Below are 24,867 nucleotides of genomic sequence, written 5' to 3' on the forward strand. Positions count from 1 at the left end.
CCGCCTGGTCCAGTGGGGGGGGAGGGGGTTGGCTGCCTTTTTTCGTATTTGTTTGTTTTTGGTTTTATTCTTTTTTCTTTATTTCATTTTCCTTTTCTGTTTTAATTCAATTTACAATATTTATGCATTCTGTAAAAGTGTGTTTCCTTCACCTTAAATACCTAGGCATTACTTGGCACACTCTGAACATTTTAGTTTTGATGTTTGAAAACTTTTATCGTTTGCCATATTTTGAATTTGATTTTTGAACCGGTTTAGAACTAACGCGAGATTATCAACAGTAACGGAGGTGATGTGGCATCATTAGCAGAGTTTCACTGCAGCTTAATTATCCGGGCGTTACAATAGACCCGGGGGCCATAGGTTTCACTAGTGGCTTCTCTCAAGATAGCATAATCTACGGTGGGTGAACAATTACTGTCGAGCAATTGATAAAAAAGCACATAATTATGAGAATATCTAGGCATGATCATGTATATAGGCATCACGTCCGTGACAAATAGACCGAAACGATTCTGCATCTACTACTATTACTCCACACATCGACCGCTATCCAGCATGCATCTAGAGTATTAAGTTCATAAGAACAGAGTAACGCATTAGGCAAGATGACATGATGTAGAGGGATAAACTCAAGCAATATGATATAAACCCCATCTTTTTATCCTCGATGGCAACAATACAATACGTGCCTTGCTGCCCCTGCTGTCACTGGGAAAGGACACCGCAAGATTGAACCCAAAGCTAAGCACTTCTCCCATTGCAAGAAAGATCAATCTAGTAGGCCAAACCAAACTGATAATTCGAAGAGACTTGCAAAGATATTAAATCATGCATATAAGAATTCAGAGAAGAATCAAATATTGTTCATAGATAATCTTGATCATAAACTCACAATTCATCAGATCTCGACAAACACAACGCAAAAAGAATTACATCGAATAGATCTCCAAGAGAATTGAGGAGAACTTTGTATTGAGATGCAAAGAGAGAGAAGAAGCCATCTAGCTAATAACTATGGACCCGAAGGTCTGTGGTAAACTACTCACACATCATCGGAGAGGCTATGGTGTTGATGTAGAGGCCTTCCGTGATCGATTCCCCCTCCGGCGGAGCGCTGGAAAAGGCCCCAAGATGGGATCTCACGGGTACAGAAGGTTGCGGCGGTGGAAATAGGGTTTCGTGGTGCTCCTGGATGTTTTCAGGGTATATGAGTATATATAGGCGAAAGAAGTAGGTCGGTGGAGCCACGAGGGGCCCACGAGGGTGGGGGCGTGCTTACCCCCTTGGGTGCGCCCTCCTACCTCGTGGCCGCCTCGTTGCTTCCTTGACGTCCACTCCAAGTCTCCTGGATTGCGTTTGTTCCAAAAACGATCCTCGCGAAGGTTTCATTCCGTTTGGATTCCGTTTGATATTCCTTTTCTGCGAAACACTGAAATAGGCAAAAAACAGTAATTTGCACTGGGCCTTTGGCTAATAGGTTAGTCCCAAAAATAATATAAAAGTGCATAATAAAGCCCATTAAACATCCAAAAAAGATATTATAATAGCATGGAACAATCAAAAATTATAGATACGTTGGAGACGTATCAGCCATATCTGCATATGCTAGGCTCGTCAAGTTTAACCCGAGTATTCTGCGTGTGCAAAACTGGCTTGCACCCGTTGTATGTGAACATAGAGCTTATCACACCCGATCATCACGTGGTGTCTCGGTACAACGAACTGTCGCAACGGTGCATACTCAGGGAGAACACTTATACCTTGAAATTTAGTGAGAGATCATCTTATAATGCTACCGCCATACTAAGCAAAATAAGATGCATAAAGGATAAACATCACATGCAATCAATATAAGTGATATGATATGGCCATCATCATCTTGTGCCTTTGATCTCCATCTCCAAAGCACCGTCATGATCACCATCGTCACCGACTTGACACCTTGATCTCCATCGAAGCATCGTTGTCGTCTCGCCAACTATTGCTTCTACGACTATCGCTACCGCTTAGTGATAAAGTAAAGAAATTACATGGCGATTGCATTTCATACAATAAAGCGACAACTATAAGGCTCCTGCCAGTTGCCAATAACTTTTACAAAACATGATCATCTCATACAACAATTTATATATCATCACGTCTTGACCATATCACATCACATCATGCCCTGCAAAAACAAGTTAGACGTCCTCTACTTTGTTGTTGCAAGTTTTACGTGGCTGCTACGGGCTTAGCAAGAACCGTTCTTACCTACGCATCAAAAACCACAACGATTTTTCGTCAAGTGTGCTGTTTTAACCTTCAACAAGGACCGGGCGTAGTCACACTCGATTCAACTAAAGTTGGAGAAACATACACCCACTAGCCACCTGTGTGCGAAGCACGGCGGTAGAACCAGTCTCATGAACGCGGTCATGTAATGTCGGTCTAGGCCGCTTCATCCAACAATACCGTCGAATCAAAGTATGATATGCTAGTAAGCAGTATGACTATTATCGCCCACAACTCTTTGTGTTCTACTCGTGCATATAACATCTACGCATAGACCTGGCTCGGATGCCACTGTTGGGGAACGCAGTAATTTCAAAAAAATTCCTATGATCACGCAAGATCTACCTAGATGATGCATAGCAACGAGCGGGGAGAGTGTGTCCACGTACCCTCGTAGACCGAAAGCGGAAGCGTTTTATCAACGCGGTTGATGTAGTCGTACGTCTTCATGATCCGACCGATCCTAGCACCGAACGTACGGCACCTCCGTGTTCAGCACACGTTCAGCTCGATGACGTCCCTCGTACTCTTCATCCAGTTGAGGCCGAGGGAGAGTTCCGTCAGCACGATGGCGTGGCGACAGTGATGATGAAGTTACCGGCGCAGGGCTTCGCCTAAGCACTACGACGATATGACCGAGGTGTGTAACTATGAATGGGGGCACCGCACACGGCTAAAAGATCAACTTGTGTCTAAGGGGTGCCCCATCCCCCGTATATAAAGGAGGGGAGGAGGAGGCCGGCCGACCCTAGGGGGCGCGCCCAAGGAGGGGAGTCCTACTAGGACTCCAAGTCCTAGTAGGATTCCACCAAGAGGGAGAGAGGGGGAAGGAAGGAAGAGGGGGAAGGGAATGAAAGGGGGGCGCCGCCCCCTTCCCCTAGTCCAATTCGGACCCAAGGGGGGGTGCGCATGGCCAGCCCGTCCTGGCCCTTCCTCTCTTTCCACTAAGGCCCTAGAGGCCCATTAGTTCCCCCGGGGGGTTCCGGTAACCCCTTCGGCTCTCCGGTTTTACCCGAAACTCTCCGGAACACTTCCGGTGTCCGAATGTAACCTTCCAATATATGAATCTTTATGTCTCGACCATTTTGAGACTCCTCGTCATGCCCGTGATCTCATCCGGGACTCCGAACAACCTTCGGTCATCAAATCACATAAACTCATAATACAAATCGTCATCGAACGTTAAGCGTGCGCTCCCTATGGGTTCGAGAACTATGTAGACATGACCGAGACACATCTCCGGTCAATAACCAATAGCGGAACCTGGATGCTCATATTGGCTCCTACATATTCTATGAAGATCTTTATTGGTCAACCCGCATAACAACATACGATGTTCCCTTTGTCATCGGTATGTTACTTGCCCGAGATTCGATCGTCGGTATCCTCATTCCTAGTTTAATCTTGTTACCGGCAAGTCTCTTTACTCGCTCCGTAATGCATCATGCCGCAACTAACTCATTAGTCACATTGCTTGCAAGGCTTATAGTGATGATCATTACCGAGAGGGCCCAGAGATACCTCTCCGATACACGGAGTGACAAATCCTAATCTCGATCTATGCCAACTCAACAAACACCATCGGAGACACCTGTAGAGCATCTTTATAATCACCCAGTTATGTTGTGACGTATGATAGCACACTAAGTGTTCCTCCGGTATCCGGGAGTTGCATAATCTCATAGTCATAGGAACATGTATAAGTCATGAAGAAAGCAATAGCAACAAACTAAACGATCATAGTGCTAAGCTAACGGATGGGTCTTGTCCATCACATCATTCTCTAATGATGTGATCCCGTTCATCAAATCGCAACACATGTCTATGGCTAGGAAACTTAACCATATTTGATTAACGAGCTAGTCAAGTAGAGGCATACTAGGGACACTCTGTTTGTCTATGTATTCACACATGTACTAAGTTTCCGGTTAATACAATTCTAGCATGAATAATAAACATTTATCATGATATAAGGAAATATAAATAACAACTTTATTATTGCTTCTAGGGCATATTTCCTTCACTTGCACTATCATACCTGAGGCCGTGGCGTCTCAAGATCTCTGGATCTGGCACTCTTTCTTTGTCATGGCCGGATCACACAATGATATCAACGTGCTTCAGCGCTCGCTGGTGTTTGCTAGGCTTGCCGAAGGCAATAGCCCACCGGTGAACTTTACTATCAACGGCCACAACTACGACAAAGAATACTACCTGGGTGACGGTATCTATCCTCAGTGGACCACTATTGTGAAGACAATCCCCAACCCTGTCGGTGAGAAGAGGAAAAGATTTGCCCAAGAGCAAGAGAGTGCTAGGAAAGACGTCAAGCGTGCCTTTGGTGTTTTGCAATTTTGATGGGGCATCGTTCGGTATCCTACTAATACTTGGAGCACGCAGAAATTATGGGAGGTGATGACTGCTTGTGTGATCATGCACAATATGATCGTAGAAGATGAGCGCCCGGAACGTCTGTACGATCAAGGGTTTCAGTTTCAGGGTGAGAATGTTGTGCCTGAGTATGGAGGAGCAGCAACGTTTGAACAGTTCACCCAATTTTATCATGACTTGCGTGATTGGGAAACTCACATGCAACTGCAAAATAATTTGGTTGAGCATATGTGGGCTCATGTTGGCAACCAATAGATGTATCTTTTTTATTCAGTTTGCAAAAACTATGTGAGACATTTTTACTTTTATTCGGCTTGTAAAACTGTGCTATTTTATTCGGTTGAAACTATGTTATTTATTTGGTTCTGGACTATATGTTTGAATGTAAAAGTTGTGTGTGAAACAATGCAAAAAAAATAGGCTATTTGTTGAAAAAGGGCGGCGAGCCGGCCACGCCGGCACATATAGTGTTGGGCGCTGCAGACCTAAATCTAAAACAGGGCGGGTTTCGAACGGACGGTCGACCCAAACGGATAAAAAAACCGAAAAAATTATTGTTCGTTTGGGTCGGTGTGTTAGAGTTGCTTTTACAGGACCGGAACAAGGACAACCATGTATGTATGAGTACGTATTACACATATTCAGTATGCATGACGAAGCTGTGTCCTGTCCATCTAAAATAGTGTGTCTTTTGTCATTTAAAGTGCTATAAGAATCTCTTTCAGTGCCAGGGCAACCATGTGCGGTACCTTGTTTTTTTTTCGATAAATGTTCACTATCTTATGACGAGACACATCTTCAAATAAACGAGGCCTCATTAACATCCAGATCTAGTGATGCTGCCAAATGACCATGGTCCCTCGCATACGCCGAAATACATACACGACCCAGCGCTAACGGCCAGGATAGCACGGTACCCACGCGTACGGCGGCACAGGCACACAACCTGCTCTCGTTACATATCTCTGCCAACCTGCTCGTTCAACACCAATTTCCACTGCCGATTGTTTAGAAAAAAATAAAACCACTGGCGACGAGGAGGTCGCTCGACAATGAGCAGGATACTGGTGATTGGCGGGACGGGGAACATCGGGCAGCACCTTGTGACTGCGAGCCTCAACGCCGGCCACCGGACGGCCGTGCTCGTCCGCCCTGCCACCGTCGCACCCGACTCCGACAAGGCGAAGCTCTTGAACTCCCTCGAGACCCGTGGAGTCAGCGTTGTCTACGTACGCGCGTATCACAGTATTACAAGTTTACAGCTAACAGTTTATACAGTTTATATATGTACCCTTGGTAATCGAGGTGCGGTTAAACTCGGGGATGTTAATTGCGCGCGCATGCAGGGGGACATGAACGACCACGGGAGCTTGGTGGCGGCGATCAAGCAGCATGGGGAGGTTGTAATCTCCGCCGTCGGACACGGCAGGCCGGAGGAGCTGGACGGCCAGATCAAGATCGTCCAAGCGATAAAGGAGGCTGGAGATGTGAAGGTACATGCGCAGAAGCCTTCTTCAACTACATGCATTACGAAGATTGTAGCTTTTTCCTTCTTCTTGGAACTACGAGTATACGATAAGCGATTTTTGCTTTTTCCTTTAGAAAAGGGCTTTGGCGTGACATCGCATTTTCCGCTCATTTTTCTACGTGTTTGTTTATTTTAGATGGAGTAGTATATAGTCTGATTAGATGCAGAGGTCGGGCGTAATCTTCCTTTTAAAAAATAAATTAGTCTGATCTAGGAAGGGCTGGACAAATAGCTAATCGCGCTTCTTCTCCTCTTAGTTTTGGGTTTTTTTTTTCCTTGCCGGATTTGTAGTATGGTTTCAGCTCAAAACCAATATAACTACTTGTGCAGGAGCGGTCATGTTGTTGCTTAATCTGTTCTATTTACTTTTTGAGGGAATCTATTCTATCTTTACTTCACTCAGTCGTCTAGATCATTTTTGTGTTTTTTTTGTGGGAGAGCATTTTTGTCTAGACGGGAGAAACCTAATCAACAACCAAAGAAAAAGATGGACCCTCTACAATGAAAATGTTACCTCAACTACCCTAAAAAAATATTACCTCGACTGAATGTTTTTTTTTTATAACTAGATAATTGTCTGTGCGTTGCAACGGAGGTATAAATATTCTACTCCCTCTGATTCATATTAATTGACATTACTTTAGTATAAACATAAGTAGGGATAAACATATACTCCCTCCGTCCCATAATGTAAGACGTTAGTATCGTGTCAAAAATGTCTGAATATAGTACATTATGGGACGGAGGGAGTAGTACAATATGAAATGTCAAGAAACGTCTTACATTATAGGACGGAGGGAGTAGTAGAGATTTTGTTTTTTTAGCTGTTGAATATAGTACATACTCCATATTTTACTCCATTTAATACTGGACAGTATTTCTGAAGTTGCCCATCTAAGAAGTTCAATTTTACTCCATTTAATACTGGACAGTATTTCTGAAGTTGCCCATCTAAGAAGTTCAATTTTACTCCATTTAATACTGGACAATAATTCTGACCAGACAATTGCACCCATCAGACCAGGTCCATATGTGGTGTGTGACAAGGACGATATACATCGCAAAAGAAAATTGTCCATTTTAAAATAAACATCCTTGAAAAATTCACACATGTGCATGTATAACTCTAAACCGAGTGATAGTTGTGTCAGAGCATGTGCGTTTGTAATGTAAGGCCTCTTTTTTTTGAGAGAGAGGGTGTAAGGCCTCCTTTGATTAAGAGGATTGAAATTTGAAGGACTAGAATCCTTATGAATGTTTTCTATCTTGTTTCTTTGATTTATTGGATTGTACATCCTATAGGTAATTTTTCTAAAGATCCCTTTGTACTAAAGTCCATCTACTCAAACTTTTTTGACACAATCCTTCGATTTTTCTACGGTGCAACAACAAAATCCTATTAGATTTTTTATTCTTGTGCTTTTAGAATTCTGTGAACCAAAGAGGCCCTAAATATTGTATAATATTATACTCCTCCCATCCCATAATATAAGAACGTTTTTGACACTAGTAATTTCAAAAATGTTTTTATATTATGAAACGAAGGAAGTATGTGTTAATTGTCTCTTACCCTCATGATTTGGATTTTCTATCCTAGGGGGCCACGATCTACCGTCACATGTATAGTACCTATGGATCTAGTGCAAGTTGTCACACGTTGTATCAATATGCATGTTAATTTGTATCGCTCGTTCGTCATCAGCATCATATGTGGACAACACCCTTCGAGACATATTATTGTATTACTCCTATTTCTGTTACGAACTAAAAAAAACAACAACAAAACAGTACATGGTATGCACCCAGACGCAAGCTTACCTGGCGGGACGTCTACGTGAAGCTTCCACAGCCAACCTGACAACCCTGCTCACCGTTAGCCTGGCTCAGGCCACCGAATTCCTAGGCCTGAGAGCATGGCATGGTTAATAATACAGTCAAATATAAGAAGTTGACATGTCATCTACAACCAACCTTTTAGCCGTCATCCATAATAATAAGTTTTAAATATATATTAGTTTATTAATAGTTGGCTTATCTTACATCCTCACAAAATACATTGGGTCTCGTGTTGCAGCTGACTACTGACCAAGAGCCCGTTTTTCTTCTCTCTCATCTTCTCTTTCCTTCAACTAAGCACAGATATATTATTTTATTTCTTATAACTTGTTTATGTCATCCTATTGTAGTTGCTCTGACTCAAGCTAAACATAAAACAATATACTAATCCATGTCTATCCTATCCTTCTATTGGCCTGCCAACATATTTTATTGTACTGCATTTCTCACGCAGTTCCTCGGGCTGAAGTCATGAACCAAATCCTCAGGCTGATGCCATGAACCAAACAAGCACGTTGCCAACATGACTGACATGCAAAAATTATTGAAGTCTCCGGCTCCTCTCAGGCAGGCATTTTTCTCATGCACGCTACCCAGGTCGTCAACCAAACAGCCTACATGCTTACACACTTGTCCCATTCCCATCTGTCCATGGTATCTTAGCTACCGCAGACAAAGTAAAACCACTACTCCCGCCGTGCCGGTGCATTAGGCACGTTACGAAAACTAAATAATATTAAAACACTTAGGCGCGGTGCATTATAGATAATTTACGCTATCTAAGCAATAATTCATTTTAGGATAATATAAATAATTATACCGTGAATTATTTACTTGCATGTTGAGGTAGTACTGGTTTTATTTTGTTGTGGTATCTAAGTAAAAATTCATTTTTAGGATAATATAAATAATTCATGGCATCTAAGCAATAATCCATTTTTAGGATAATATAAATAATTATTTGTACCATGAATTAATACCATGTATTGTTTTTTTCTTTGTTTCGAAAATCATTGGTGGCAATTGACACCATTGCCTACATGGGAGCTCTGTCTCGTTGGGCATGCATCCATTGCTTAGATACCATGAATTATTTATATTATCCTGAAAATGAATTATGATGATGTACTATACTTGCATGTTGTGATAAATAAGTTAATGGGGGTCATTCTCTTGGGTATATAGGATTAGCGTATTTTCTTTCTCCCTCCTCCTCCTTAAGAAAAGTGTGGGGACCCCGACTCATGAGTCGTGATCACCGAATGCACGTGTACAATGATCCCAGAGATCAATGCTCACTGAACACACAGAAGCTAAATAACAAGAGTCTTACATCCATACATACCGTCTTACACAAATTATGACCCTTATGGTCAAGTCTTACATAGATAAAGCCACAAGGGCTGAATACCAAATAAACTTAAGCAGCGGAAATCCTTCGTCGATAAGTAGAACCCATGCCATCTGCCTCAACCCTACAGGCATTCTGACTGGGAAGCGTCCTAGTTCGCATGTTCGTCTCCAAAGGATTCTTCTTCAAACTCCTGTTCTTCCATGCCTGGCCAATTAAATAACCAGTGGCAAGCCAATGAGTACTTTGAATGTACTCGCAAGCAACCCATGATTGGAACAAGGCACAATAATGCAATGGTATAGCACTAAGTAGGTAGTTTGCAGAAAGCTAGTTTTGAGTGCAATGACATGATCTATCAACCTGTAAAGTATGCATCATGAGAGTACAGTTATCCGTATGAACAAGTTACAGATATCAACATAAACAGAGTTGGACACCAATCCAACTTGATCATTGTGTCAAGTCATCTGACTTAACCCAAGTAGTTCTTCCCACTTATCCAACACACACTGGTTTGAAAACAAGTGGACGTAGCCCAAGAGCGGTTACCCAACTGTCCTTGACCGTGGACACGGCTATTCGAATAGTTTTACACTCTGCAGAGGTTGCACACTTTACCCACAAGATCCGGGGAACTTCCGTGTCATCCACGACCCGCGGTACCTCAAGTACCCGAGGTAAGCACCCGATCACTATCTTTCCCTAGACGACACTAACATAGAGTCCACTCGATTGGTAGTAACCCCCGTGCCCAACATTTCACATCTTAAAATTGTGGAGCCTCGCTCCCATATTCATCACATGCCACTGGCACGGGGTACCAACGGTGTGTCCGGTGCCCCATAAAAATGTTCTTGGCCGCCCTACCTGGCAGGACCCCGTCCCGAGAGAGAGCACCAACTCTCCCCCATCACTAGTAATGCGGGCTCCAAGCTAGTATCGGCCTAGGTAATCAATAATGCCCTTTCCCATACAAGGGTAGAGTGGTTGCGCATGTAAGGTTGGAATAACGGTCGCAACTTAAACCAATCCGTTTTTGAAAGCAACACACACACTTGCCTCGGTACACCACTTCGTCATCAAGCGGTTACCCATCTCATTATCTCCCTCGGGCATAAGTGGCACCCGATGGGGTTTTCGAAAAGTCTTTTGAAAATACTTTGTCTCCATCACCATGCATATTCCCATCCCTTTTTGCGTAGCAACTACTCTAGCATCCTATCTACTCCCACCGGCATAACCCTCATAGGAAGGTAGGGTCATGCATAATGCAAGTATCAACAAGGAAGTAACAGAGGCAACCCATCAAGGTGGTTACCACCTCATCATGATTCCGTTGCAACAACAATATGGTGCTATATGACATGCATAAAAAGGGTTTCATAGACATGGTCAAAGGGCTGCTTGCCTGGCTCAGCAAAGTATTCTTGGGTCTTCAAAGTCTTCTGGTCCAACTCCTTCGTTAGCAACGCAATCTATCGTCGCAAAATAATAACGAGAAAAATAAGGCAATAGCAAAATAGAAAAATCAAAGTGCTCAGAAAAATGTCAACTCATTTTTGTAAAATACTAGGAGGAAAACTAAGAAGGGGAAAACTCCTAGTTTTGGATTTGGAGTAGAATAATGGGAGAAATGGATTTTCGGAGGGGTTTAGATATATTCAAATTTGAATTTGAATATGAACAGTACATAAAACTTGTTTGGACATGAGTGAAAGTTATACCATTAAATAGGTGGGTTTTTTAGAAAAATATGGGAGTTGGAATTATTGCATTTGGATGAATATTTAATCCTGTGGAATTTCTGGAAAAGTGACAGAAAAAGAAAAGGAAAAAGGCCACTGTGCAACTGGGCCTATTTGGCCACAGTGCAGCAGGCCCAGGGGGAATCCAGCCCGCGCGAGGCTGCCACGTCGAAGGCGTATTTGGGAAATACGCCTCCAGCCGACACAGCGAACCGGTGCGCGCGCGTGTGTGTTTTTAACCTGACGTGTGGGACCCATACGTCAGGACGTGAGGCTGACGGACGGGCCCCACGGCCGTCGTCGTCAACCTCGGGTCAGAGAGGGCGGCGAGCTCACCGGCGTCGCGGTGGTCGACGGCGAGGCGATCTGAGGGCACCGACGTGCTCAGGACGGAGTCGCCATTCGGGTGGAGGTGGAGTTGGTCGCCTGGGTGCAGGGGTTCGCCGGCGACGAGGAAGCCGGCGGCAGAGCTTCGGGAGATGCTTGCCCCGGTCGATTTCGGCTGCAATAGAGAGGGGGAACAGAGGGGAAATGGTCAGGGAGGTGTTGAGGTTCCAGATCAAGAGATAGAAGAGGCGGAGAGAGCCTGTACCCCGAGATCGACGGCTACCCGAGGCGGCGGAGCTCGAGCTCGATCTCGAGCTCGGGTGCTCCTGGAGGAGAGTGGAGGGCACAGGGGGCCGATTTGGAGTAGGTAGGAGCGAGTGGTGGTGAGGGAGAGGCTCGGGGAGGCCTTTAAGTAGGCGAGCCACGGCTCACCGTAGACCTGTGCGCCGGTGAGGTTGTTGCCGTTGTTGTGGGTCACGGGGGCGTGCATGGGCGTGTCTGGGGTGCTCGTGGGTTCGGTCTAGAGTGAGGGAAGGAAGAGAGAGGGGGCAGGGGGCCAGAGGCGCCGCGCGTGTGAGCACGCTTACTGGTGCGCTCGGGCGGTCGTCGCGCGTGCGAGCTGGGGCGAGAGGAGGGAGAAGGAGGAGGGGGCCGACCAGCTGCCGTGTTGCGGACGTCGAGGCGTCTCGTCGGGCGCGCTGGGGAGGCCCGAGGTGGCCGGAGGCGGTTGGAAGGGGGTGGCTACAGTGCCTGGCCGCACTGTAGCGCGCTCCAGAGCGCCCAAATGGCTTGGCATGCCATTTTCTAAGTAGTGTGGGCGCCCCCAAGCATGTCCAACAGATCTAGGAGGGAGTAAAGAAAGAGGGGAGTGGCCTTGGATGCTTTGGGTGGCCAGTGGGTGAAGAGAGAGGAAGGAGAAGAGTGGAAATGGGGCTGTCCAGAATAAAAAATTGGTGGTTTCATCCCCTTGATCAATGAGCATTGACTTGTGCTAAATGCCAGAGGTAGAGGAAGGTTAGGAGGAGGTGTGGTAAACGGGAGAACTCATTTGGATTAGTGGAAGAGGCCCAAACAGGGTTTTTAGCTAAAATGCAGAAGGTGTTTGATATGGTTTTGGGGTACTTGCACTGATTTCCTTATTGTGCCACTTGGCAGGGGTGTTTTTTATGACAAAATGACAGGGTATAAGGAAGATGAGCTCATTTGTAAGAGTTTGCTAATGTAACTTTGGCAAACCCTAGAAAATCACTTCCCCTTGATGCACCACTTGGTGTAGTGGCCTCATTTGGTCATGTGAACATGCTCACAAAAGTTGGGGTCAAGGAGAGAAAGTTGGTAGTACAAAGTTGTTCAAATTTGATTCTGGTCAGAGAGGGTTTTGGGGCATTTTGGTGAACCAAAATGACCTTAATTAAGATGAGGCTTTGCAAGGTGATCACAATATGCATTTGTGACTTGCTGGATTTTCCTTGGATTTTTATGAAAATATTTCCTGTAGAAATATTTCAAATCCTTGAAATGGGCAGAAGTGGTTTTGGGAGGTTTTGTCCAATATTTTGAACATGACCATGTGTTGAAACTCTTATATATGGAAAATATATGTCCATTGAGTTTCCCTGATTTTTCTCAAATATTTTTTTTAATCTTTAAAATAATTTTAACCTATTAAAGACCATTTCTGGCCTTAAGAAAAAGCCTTTAAATAAAATAGGAAAGTAACTTTTAAAATTATATTTTTGTGGTTTCTGGGTATCCTATTTCTAATAGGAGTCAAATATATTTTTTAAAAGATTTTTCACACCCTTAATTAAGTACTTGTAGTTCAAGTCTCCATTGAGGGGTTTTTGGAAAACCCAATTTAGAAAATACTTTTTGGCCAAAATATTTTTGCAAGAAATTATTTTTATGTCCTACACACATGGAATGATCATTGAGCAAGGTTTTGGATCAAGGAGAAGAAGTATAAGAGTTGGAGGATTTATTTGATTTTTAGAGCACTTGCAAACAGCAGACACAAATCAAATCAAGCAAAGACCAAACACTCAAAAGTTTTTGTCAAACCACAATTTATCCTAATTTATTAGCTTAAGTGTTGTGGCATGAAAATCAGGGTGTGACAAAAAGTCTCCTTCCTTCTCCCGTTGGTGCCGCCGCGGATCCGCCTCACCTCCGATGGCCTTTGGGTGGTGGAGGTGCGGAGGATATCGGACCCCGCCGGCGGGAGGGACCCCGTCCTCGTTTTTGCTAGGTTCAACGTCTTGGTTTGGGTCGTGTGGCGGTGGCGATGTCCCTTGATAGGAATAATGTCTCCCACGTCCTATCCTCGTCCTAATGGTGCAAATAGCGTCGTTGGAGGATGTGTGGAGGCATGTCTCTGTCAGATCTCACAGGATTCAGCCGGTGCGGGTCTTCGGTGGATCTATTTGGATCCAATTGTTGCTCGTCTACGTTCGTGTGGGTACATGTTTGATCTTTCCAATCTAGAACTCTCTTCATCGATGATGGTTGTTGCTCTGATGCGTTGGTCCTTTGGGGCCTTAGCACGACAACTTTCTGAATGTCTGCTACAAGTCTACAACAAGGTTTGTTCGGTTCTGGTGAGGAAGGAGCGGTGTAGGCGGCGCGCCTTCGGCTCGGACCAGTGCTTATAGTCGTCCCTAGTTTGTCCATTGACCTCGATGTAATTTTTATTACCTCTAGTATTCTTTATACCGCCATGATTGATGAATAGATTGGAACCTTCTCTCCCCCCAAAAAAGTATAGGATTAGCAACCTAAACTTTGCAGGGCCTATAAACCGCAAAGGAGGGAGTATGGCATTACTACACACCTAAATGACGGTTATGTGTATCCCAAGCAATCAATCGTACAGTGGAATTAGAGGGGTGGCTATGCCCGAGGACTATAGGCATTTCCGCGTCTTCTTTTTCTTGACGGCATTTCCATTTGAATTTAACCTTTTGGGGGGGGGGGCTTCTGATCTATTCATCTACTATCAAGGTACTACGACAAACACCGGAAGTAAAAGGTACATCAAGGTCCGTAGACCACCTAGCGACGACTATAAGCACTGGAGCGAGCCAAAGGCGCACTGCCGTCATCACCCCTTTAACTATCTAATGTAATATCAATTCTCCCCACCCAAAAACTTCAATTATGATCATTTATGTTATGAAAAAATAGTGAAGCTATATTTTATATGTTGAACTACAAAATCTTCTATTTTAATTTATGAATTGCATTTAAGTAAATTTCATTATCCTTCATGTATTATAACTTATAATAAAAGCTTTAATATATTTTTGGAAATTGAGTTTTCTAGATTTTACAAACCAGATGAGATAGGTATAAATTAAATCCAAAAATCACGGTCTATAATAGAGAATATATTTTACTAAAGAAAAGGTATCATATTTGAATTTGAATTAAGATTTTTAAATGTCATAAACTCAAATGGAATTAAACTTAGGAATTTCAAAATCAATGGAAAAAATAAATATGACATTTAATTTTGATTATACTTTTATGAATTTTTCAGAAAGTATTATAGAGTAAACATGAGATGGTTATGCTTTTGTCAATATTGTAGAACTGTTATAATTTCTTGTGACGTGATGCCTAGGTCACCTCTGATTTGGTCGCCACAGGGCGTGACATGCTTGACAATTTATCGAAATGAGAGTCTTGTGTTACAAGGGTAAATAAGGCATGGATTTCTTAAATTATCTCTTGTGAAAACTTCCATTTAAATGATGAAAGAAAATGTCACCCAAATAAAATACATGCTTAGTAGTAAAAAATATGTTTTAAAAAATACATCTAAACATACAATGACAAAAGAGTAAATGGGGGATGTTGTAATTGGAATTGTGCTTGAGGGGCATGCAAAATTTGTTTGCGAGATTATAACTTAATTAATTTAAACCCGAACTACCCAGTTAGATGCGATCTAATATAACCAATGAAATTTCACCCCTCCTCCCCATCCATACGTGATTAGGGTTTTTATCGAGTCAACCCCCTTGCGACTTAATTAGTTGAAAACCAAACTAGTTGCCGCCAATCTGTCTCGCCCTCAGCGGCCCTACCGATCATGGAGGTGCGGTGGACCCTAGTCCCTCATCGACAGGAGGGTTCCCATGTTTTCTTTAGGTAATCTTAGTGTAATGATCCGGGCGGTGAGGTGGTGATGATGTCCTAGAGTTAGAATAATATCCTCCTGACGTTTTCCGCTTCGGCGGAGGACGCGTGTAGGTGTGGTCCTGGCAGATATGTTTGGATCTAGTCCGCATAGTTCTCCGACAAATCTACTTAGATCAGGTTGACCCTAGTCTCCGGCGGATTCGTCTGGATTCAAGAGATGTTTGTGGTTGTTTGTTGTCGGTGTGTTTGCAGGTATGGTCCTTTTGATCCATGTGTTTTCTTCGTCGATGATGATTGTTGTTTTGGTGTGTTGGTCCTTGAGGACCTTAGCATGACGGTTTTCCGGCTGCGAACCGGTGAGGGACGGACGATGACGGTAACAGATCTTGGGCTTGCTCCAATGCTCGTAGTCCTTGCTAGGTGACCAATGAACCTAGTTTTATATATTTTACTTATGGAGATCTTTGTACTACTGTTACATTTTGTTGATAGATTATTAAACAACTTTTCAAAACTAAGATCTTTTTTAGCAAGAGAATTGTCACTAGCTAAAACTTGCTAAAATTCATGAAGTTTTTTTACTTGCAGTCTCACATCCTTTTTGATTGTAATGTGCGATGCAATGATGTCCGATGGTTTTCTGGGGGGGGGGGGGGGCGTGATTTTACTTCTTAGTCCATAGTCTTGGGTTTTTCTTAGCGAGACCTGGCTACTCATGTACTACTCCCTCCGTTCCTAAATATTTGTCTTTTTAGATATTTTAAATGGACTACCACATATGAATGTATATAAACATATTTTAGAGCGTAGATTCACTCATTTTGCTTTGTATGTAGTCACTTGTTGAAATCCCTAGAAAGATAAATATTTAGGAACGGAGGGAGTATTAAGCATGTATCTAACTAGCTTTGTAATAGGGTTTCGGCGTCACATTTTATTCGTTTGGCTGTGTGGCTTTATATATAAAGCAGGAAAAAAGCCTGCTTTGAGGATTTGGTTAATTTACTTCTTCGATGGAAGTCTGAACCGACAAAATACTGCAGCGTTTTGTGCCATCTGAATTCGGGTGTGACGTGGAGCATCATGCCGAACGCACCCTGGAGCCGGCAAAGAGCATGATAGTGGAATCCAAGCTTCGAGTTCGGCGAGCCATCAGAGACGCAGGGATTCCTCACACCATCATCTGCAGCTACTGGGCCATTGGCTTGCTGTTTTCTACACTCGGCAACTCCGGAGAAAATGGCCCTCTGTCGACAGGGGTGGACATCTTTGGTGATGAAAAATCACGAGGTAAGCATTTACTATTTCAACGTGTCATCTACTCCCTTCGTTTTTAAATATAATATTTTTATAGATTTCAATATAAACCATATACGGACATATGTAGATATATTTTAAAGACTCATTTTTGTTTCGTATGTAGTTTCTTATTTGTTGGAGTTGTGTCGAATATAGTGTACAAGGTAGGTTACAGTTGGACTTGTAGTTGTAATGTGTTTAGATAGGACATGGAGTCGTGTCCTAGTAGGACACTTGTATCCTAGGCCTCTCATATATAGTGGGGGTAGACACACGATGTAACATATGCCAAAGCCTGTTCGGCAACGCTCCAACTCTCAATTTCCATTAACTCCGTAGTGGAGCTGAGCCGAACAAGAAAACTCCGTGGAGTTCAAATCGAGAAGCTGACTATTCTCCTAGTGCAAATTTGTAGGAGTTGGGGAAGCTGCCTTTTCCTGGCTCCGTGAAAACGAAGGAGCTGGAGTTGATCGTTATTACGAGGTGCTGCCACCGCCAAGTGACCTCTGCGTACCGGTTTGATTGATTTCTCCCCCGAACAGCCCATGTCTCCCTTTTGGTAGCCTCTCCATCATGGTTGATGTACATTTTTTAAGGAGAAAAAGGGTACCGATGTAGCCTATCGAGCTGGGCTTTGCTCCCTTTCCTCTCAAACGGGCTTCAGCCCATCTAAATGGGTTGTCAGCCCATGTCAGCGACGAGAAGCAGGAGCTGCGCAGCCGAACGTATTTCCATCACCGTGAGAAGCTGGAAATCGAATCTAGGAGTAGAAGTTGAGGAGTTTGGGAAGCTAGGCCGTTGCCGAACAGGCCCATAATAGCACCGGAACGCAGGGGAAGCCGGCGGCATGTGCCGGCATCCAGGGCGACCGGGTGCGGTATTGTGACGGTGTCACGGGGAGGAGCGCCCGTAGTCATGCCCCGGGGATGTAGCCATATCAGTGAGACTCGTTAACAAATCTTGGTGCCGTGCTCGTGTGATTGCTTGGTCCTCGGATGATCGACGGTGACCTCGGATTTATTCTTCAAGTGGTATCATGATCGAGGTTCAAAGGAGGTCGCAGTTGTTGATAAAGAGGAAGGATCAGGAGATGCAGCCGGCAGCGGTGTGGTTCTTAGCGAGATCGAGAAAAACGAAGATCAAAGACAGACGCGTGTGCACGTGGTAGCAACAGAATTCAGCAGCAGGCGAGGCGTACGTCGATCGAAATTGATAGATCGGTCGGGCGAGCGTTCAGGCAGCAGCGCACATGACTCGGCGACAGGCAACAAGCTAGGCGGGGCTGCTAGGGCAAACTGCGAGCGACCTGGCAACGTGCCTGGTGTGGCTACAGGCGGATGGGGTCGGGCGGAGGCCAAGTAGCACCAGATGCTGTTGGGCTGGCCGATTTGGGCCATGGGCCAAGGGCGTGCAAAGCTGGAGACTGTTGCAAGGCTCAGCCGTTGTGAGCTACATACGAGATTTGTTTTTGAAACAAAAGTGGACCGGGTCCTCGTATATGACGTGGAAGAGGCAAAAGCAACACATCGAATCGGCGGAAAGAAAATCCATCAGATTATCCATCGGAATAGCAGGAGCGTTGGCAAAGCAAGGCAACGGCCAGCATTGTAATTAGTGCCAAGGGAGCTGCCCATCGCGTGAAGACCAGGAGGTCTTTTTTGGCTGGAGTTGTGCACGGAAGTGCTTGTGTACTTCGGCGTCGCGGGGATAGCTTAGGTATTTTTCTCGCAGGGTCAGCCGTACAAAAACTATGGCGCCAACAGGTACCAGGTTAGAGGTGGTGAAGTTTGTGGGACTGAAAACCTTGGGTTATGGCAGACAGAGTTGAAAGATTTGTTGGCGCAATAGGGATGCTTGAAGGGGTTGCAGGAAATCATGTCAGCTAAGACGGAATTATCATGTGATGATGGAAATTCGTAGAAGATGATTTGAGAGCCTCGAGCGTGTCGTACAGTCGAACGAGTTCGGCTAGGTTGGACTACGCAGTCTGACGGATCGACGCAAGTCGGTTGGTACAGAAGACGGTGGTGAGATCGGCGATGACGACATAGGAGCGTGATGCTGATAGTGACCGACTTCTGGGGCGTGGAAACACGTGGTGCAGGCCCGAGGGCTTGTGTGGCTTCGACAAGACTATGGCGCGGGGTTGATTCAAGACGGTGCACATGAGTTTGGAGTCGACGAGGCGCGGGGTGGCACGTACAACCACCATGGAGTCATGTTGAAGCTGGAGCTGAAGTTTGGAAGACTTCACTCGGTGCTGATTGAGGGGCTACGGCGTAAGTCGACAGAGAGTCGAAGCCTATTCAGCAGGAAAAAGCGAGGGACACGTAGTTCGGACTGAAACCCAATGGTCTGATGGAAGCTTGAAACTCGTCATCGGTCGGTGATGATCGGTGGTACTCTACAGTGGGGGTTGAGTGGTGTGGGTCGCGACCCTTGAGACTCAACCGGGGCAGCGGAGGCTCGACGCGGTAATAGCGGCGAGGCGTGCGGTATGCACGGGACATGGAGACGGGCCAGGGCTCTGGTGGTCATGCATGTGATGAGACAACTGTGAATTTGACTCGGGATGACTAAAAGCAATGGTGAAATTCCTTCTAGTTTCAGACATGCAGTCAAGAAATGAGCAGTGATGTTGAGTTCAGGTAACTCTTATATGTGACACCAATATGTGAGTTGTTCATTGTCACGCAGATCAGTGATTGGTGTGTGATGGCGTTGACGGATACTCTGGAAGTTAGGAGCACAAACAAGAGTAACAAGGAACTTAATTTTGCTCGAGTATTGACTGTGGCCAAGAAAAGAGGACTACAAGTTGCAGATGGAGTCACATGGAGTCTTTGAAGTAGCAGCGATACTCATGGGATAAGCTCAAGTCCAATGTACATGGAAGTTTGACGCATGAACAAATCCAGGGTAGTGGAGTATATTCGCCAAGGTGTAGTTTGTTGGAGTTGTGTCGAATATAATGTACAAGGTAGGTTACAGTTGGACTTGTAGTTGTACTGTGTTTAGATAGGACATGGAGTCGTGTCCTAATAGGACACTTGTATCCTAGGCCTTTCATATATAGCGGAGGTAGACACACGATGTAACCTATGCCAACATAATAGCACCGAAACGCAGGGGAAGCCGGTGGCATGTGCCGGCGTCCAGGGCGACCGTGTGCGGTATTGTGACGGTGTCACGGGAAGGAGCGTCCGTAGTCATGCCCCGGGATGTAGCCATATCAGTGAACATCGTTAACAAATTTTGGTGTCGTGCTCGTGTGATTGCTTGGTTCTCGGATGATCGACGGTGGTCTCGGATTTATTCTACATTATTGAAATCTTAAAAAAACTTATATTTAATACGGAGGGAGTAGATGTAATTTCTGAGTTCGGCACTACTTTTTCAGCCATCTTTGTAGACGAGAAGGATATGAGTATGCTGACCATAAGAGCCGTGGAGGACCCACGAACGCTTGACAAGATCCTGCACGTGCGCCCTCCCGCCAACATGCGCTCCTTCGGCCAGCTCCTCCATCTCCTGGAGAAGAAAACCGGCAGGACGTTCGAGAGGCACTACGTCACCGAACAGGAGCTCGCCAAGAAAATCCAAGGTAGCTTCCTATCAATTCATCCGTACATGGTAGCTAGTTACATATGAAATGGTGTGTGATCGTCTACAAATCGAGCTGATCGTCTTCGCCGGGGCTCTAAATGCAGAGGCTCCGTTCCCTCTCAACTTTCAGCTGGCGATGGTGCACTCGACGCTGGTGCACGGCGGGGCGGGCGAGCGCGCCGTCGACCCGGCCGTCGACGTGGAGGCGACGCAGCTGTACCCGAACATACAGTTCGCCACGGTGGAGGAGTGCCTGGATGGCCTTCTTCTCTGACTCTGACTGAGACTGGAAGAGCCGGTGTGCGAGCTGTGATGTTACATCGGCCGTTATCTTATCGCCGGCTTGTGTGGTTTCATTTCATTCAAGTTACATTGTCATGTGATGTGTCAAAAAGATCCCTAAAATCAAGATCCTCGTTTACGTCCACTCTCCATGTGCCATGTTAATCTAGTGCCCATTTGGAACTCTAGTTATGCGTCTCGTCGAATCCGGTTTCGCTCGTGGCACTAGAGGGAGAAGTGTCTTCGCCCACAGGGCCCGTGGGTGTGCTAGCCCAGTTCGCGGCCGCGCGTTCGCTGCTTCATTTTACCGTTCGTTTTTCCTCTTGTTTTTCTTTGTTTTGTTTTTTCTTTTCGGGTTCTTCATGTTTTTCTGGATTTTTTTTCTTTCCGGTTTTTTTCTTTCACTAAAAGCTGATGAGAAATTTTTCAATAAAAGGTGCACAAAATTTTCAGAAAATGATTACATTTTGAATTTTATTTTTTGAAAAAAGGTTGAAATTCCACATTTTGGTCGTAATTAAAAAAGTAGTTTTTACTTTCTAAATCTTGTTCCAAAAATTTAGCATTTTTTAGAAGATACGTTCATGTTTCCAAAAATAGTTCCTTTTTCAAAAATTTACTTTTTAAAAAATTATTCACAATTCATAAAAATAGTTGGGAATCCGAAATTTGTTAGTGATACTAAAAAATGTTCACATTTTTAAAAAATAATCCATGTTTCCAAAAAGCTTTCATACTTTTCAAATTTTGGTCGATTTTTAAAATATGTTCACTATTCAAAAAATTAGTTCATAATCCGAATTTTTTTCACAATTTTACAAAAACAGATTTTTTTTGAAGTAATCACGTTTTAAAAAAATCACGTTTTCCAATTTTATCCACTTTTCAAAAGGTACTAAAAGACAACACCGGTTTTTTGGGGTGAAAAAAAGACAAAAAACATAAGAAGAAAATTATAAAAAGTAGCTTCTTTCGCAAAGTGGGCCAGCCCATTTGTGTAGGCTTCAGCGAACCCACTCCTAGTTGATGCACAAGCTCTCCGGGGAGGATGTGTCCTAGGATATCGCTTCGTTCCCAACTGCCTTGCACAGGCGATTCGGAGGCGACAGTTTCCTCTGGTGAACTCCGGCAACGCAGCGGCTTCTGTCCTCCTCTATTCGTTGCTTCAGCAACGCGAAGCAGCGGATGGAGGGGGGCTCCTGTTTGTTTCCGTGTTGTTCCAGGTAGGATCATTGTTCTGTTTGGTGGTGCCGGGACGGTGAGGACGGCTCCACGTCGAGTAAATTTGCCTTGATTTCTTTCTCACCACAGCGATGCTCTCCATGGCATCGACGAAGGGCCGGTGGTTTTGTGTACTTGTCTTTCTCTCGGGGTGGCGAGTTCAGTTTTTCTATCCGTGGATGGTGGTCGCTGCATGTTTGGTCGCTGCATGTTGCAGCGACGGCATCATCCGGGGTGAAGTGGTATTCCTGAAACTGGGATGATGGCTTGTAGGCGGCGGATCCGGTTTTGTTCCCCACCCTTGTCGACGCGGTGCAGTGGATTCGGGTCCAGGCTAGCACGGGGACAATCTCCGGCCGGTGCGCCACAGCGATATGTGCCTTGCTGCTCGCAGCGGGCCTGTTCTTCAGTTCTAAAAGCCTCTTTGGCGATGGCGCGGCCATGGATCTTGCAACGATGGAAGCTGGGCTTTAGTCGTGATGAGCCTCTCGACGACTAAGAAACTTGGAGGCAATCACTAGTTTAGATGTGTGCGAAACCCCAATGAACCTTCTTGTAATCTTCTTTGTATTTGGACTTAGTCTGCAATGTTTCCAGAAAATCTGTTTTTCCCTGGCACTTCTACTATTTTCTGTGTGCACATGTTCTTGTAACTCGGTTATTGTTTAATGAATGGCACGGTAACTCTAAAAAAACCAGCGATTGGACATGCAGCCCAATTCGACAGCTCTGTTCTTTCCTTTTGGTTTTCTCCAAGAAAAATGATTGTTTGATGTTTGATTTAGAAAGATACATAATCGCAACATCTAAAGAAATGTCCAGGATTAAAAACAGTGAACTAAAAATATAATCCTAGACTTAAAAATGATGAAATTTTGAAAAACTATTCACATATTTAAAAAAAAGTGCTTTAAAAATACCCTGATTGCAAAAAATGTTCATGAACCATATTTTTTCCCAAAAAATGAAAATATTCTTGAATTTTAAAAAAGACATTGAATTAAAAATATGTTCGTGTATTAACAAATTATTCTTGTTACTAAAAAATATTCGTGAATTGATAAAATGTCATTGGATTAAAAAGGTTTTTGTGTTCTCATAAGATATATGCAGGAAAATAATTAAATCTCTTGAATTTTGAAAATCTTAATGAATTATTAAAGTGGCTCCCCTTGTCGGAGGAGGACGGGTGTTTGCTGCGGCGGCGGTACTCCTCGCGTCGAAGGAGATCACGATCTCTTTCTTAATGGAGGAGCCGGCCGCCATGGGGCAAGACAGCCCCGGAGAGTAAGGTTGGTGGGGCCACGATCAAGAGTCGCTCGCCCGGTGCCGAGGCCCGGGACTTGCCCATTGCTGGTGAGTGAAGGAAGAGGGAAGAGGCGGAGGTTTGCAGAGATGTGGAGTGCAGAGTGTGTTGTGGACGTGGACGACGTCGATGTTGTGCTTAAATAGTCGTGACCAGGCGAACGGAGAGTCAGACTGCTTCAATGCGGCGTAGCGATCGGAGTTGGTTTCTCAGAATGACACGTCCGCATTGAAGCGGTTTCGCCCGTCTAGTAGCGTTGGTCAGCGTCGCCCTCCCGTCCGATAACATCGTGCGGAATCAATGCCAGCCGCTGCGGCTCTGGGCCGACATAGAATGCGGCGCGTGAAGTGGTGCATCTGTTGGAGACAGGCGCGAGAGTGGATTTTGGGAGGGTCCGGGTTGTTGGACCTTAGAGCATCTAGAGTCGGGCGGCCCCAACCTGCTCAAACACCCGGGCGGACGGCCCGGTCACAAAAATTTGACCCAGACGGGCTCCTTAAACGGGTCTCAGACGCCCAAGTTGACCGACACCCCTCATATCCAGCCCAAATATGGGGGCGCCCGGGCGCGTCCACCACGTCGGACCCGACAACCTTACCCCACCATAATTTGCACCAAATCGACCAAACCCTTCCTCCTCCTCCCACCTCCCTCCTACTTTTCCCGTGCCCGAGCCCTCGCCAACCACCACCCTTGCTCCCCATCCTCACCACCGGTCCTGATCCTCCGTCCTAGATGCCATTGATGTCTACTACGCAACCTTCTTCTTGTAGACGTTGTTGGGCCTCCAAGTGCAGAGGTTTGTAGGACAGTAGCAAATTTACCTCAAGTGGATGACCTAAGGTTTATCAATCCGTGGGAGGTGTAGGATGAAGATGGTCTCTCTCAAACAACCCTGCAACCAAATAACAAAGAGTCTCTTGTGTCCCCAACACACCCAATACAATGGTAAATTCTATAGGTGCACTATTTCGGCGAAGAGATGGTGATACAAGTGCAATATGGATGGTAGATATAGGTTTTTGTAATCTGAAAATATAAAAACAACAATGTAACAAGTGGTAAAAGTGAGCACAAACGGTATTGCAATGCTAGGAAACAAGGCCTAGGGTTCATACGTTCACTAGTGCAAGTTCTCCCAACAATAATAACATAATTGGATCATATAACTATCCCTCAACATGCAACAAAGAGTCACTCCAAAGTCACTAATAGTGGGGAACAAACGAAGAGATTATTGTAGGGTACAAAACCACATCAAAGTTATTCTTTCGGATCAATCTATCATAGAGTTCGTACTAGAATAACACCTTAAGACACAAATCAACCAAAACCCTAATGTCACCTAGATACTCCAATGCCACCTCAACTATCCGTGGGTATGATTATACGACATGCATCACATAATCTCAGATTCATCTATTCAATCCAACACAAAGTACTTCAAAGAGTGCCCCAAAGTTTCTACCGGAGAGTCAACACGAAAACGTGTGCCAACCCCTATGCATAGGTTCATGGGCGGAACCCGCAAGTTGATCACCAAAACATACATCAA

General features: G+C 44.8%; 1 protein-coding gene across 1 annotated transcript; it reads left to right on the forward strand.

The window, feature by feature from the left end:
* Nucleotides 1–5,520: 5,520 nt before the first annotated feature.
* Nucleotides 5,521–20,930, forward strand: LOC109739292 (phenylcoumaran benzylic ether reductase Pyrc5). Its single transcript, XM_020298372.4, has 5 exons — nt 5,521–5,894; nt 6,012–6,158; nt 16,642–16,888; nt 20,298–20,501; nt 20,608–20,930. Exons 1-5 carry the CDS (start codon nt 5,718–5,720, stop codon nt 20,775–20,777), a joined length of 945 nt encoding a protein of 314 aa, XP_020153961.1. The 5' UTR covers nt 5,521–5,717; the 3' UTR covers nt 20,778–20,930.
* The last annotated feature ends 3,937 nt before the right edge of the window (nt 20,931–24,867 follow it).

This window comes from Aegilops tauschii, chromosome 3 (genome assembly GCF_002575655.3).
Source record: "Aegilops tauschii subsp. strangulata cultivar AL8/78 chromosome 3, Aet v6.0, whole genome shotgun sequence".
Lineage (NCBI taxonomy): Eukaryota > Viridiplantae > Streptophyta > Magnoliopsida > Poales > Poaceae > Aegilops > Aegilops tauschii.

Coding starts and splice junctions, on each gene's coding strand:
- LOC109739292 (XM_020298372.4), top strand. CDS start 5,718: ATGAGCAGGATACTGGTGATTGGCGGGACGGGGAACATCGGGCAGCAC. Junction 16,889..20,297: donor TGGTGATGAAAAATCACGAG/GTAAGCATTTAC, acceptor CTACTTTTTCAG/CCATCTTTGTAGACGAGAAG. Junction 20,502..20,607: donor GCTCGCCAAGAAAATCCAAG/GTAGCTTCCTAT, acceptor CTCTAAATGCAG/AGGCTCCGTTCCCTCTCAAC.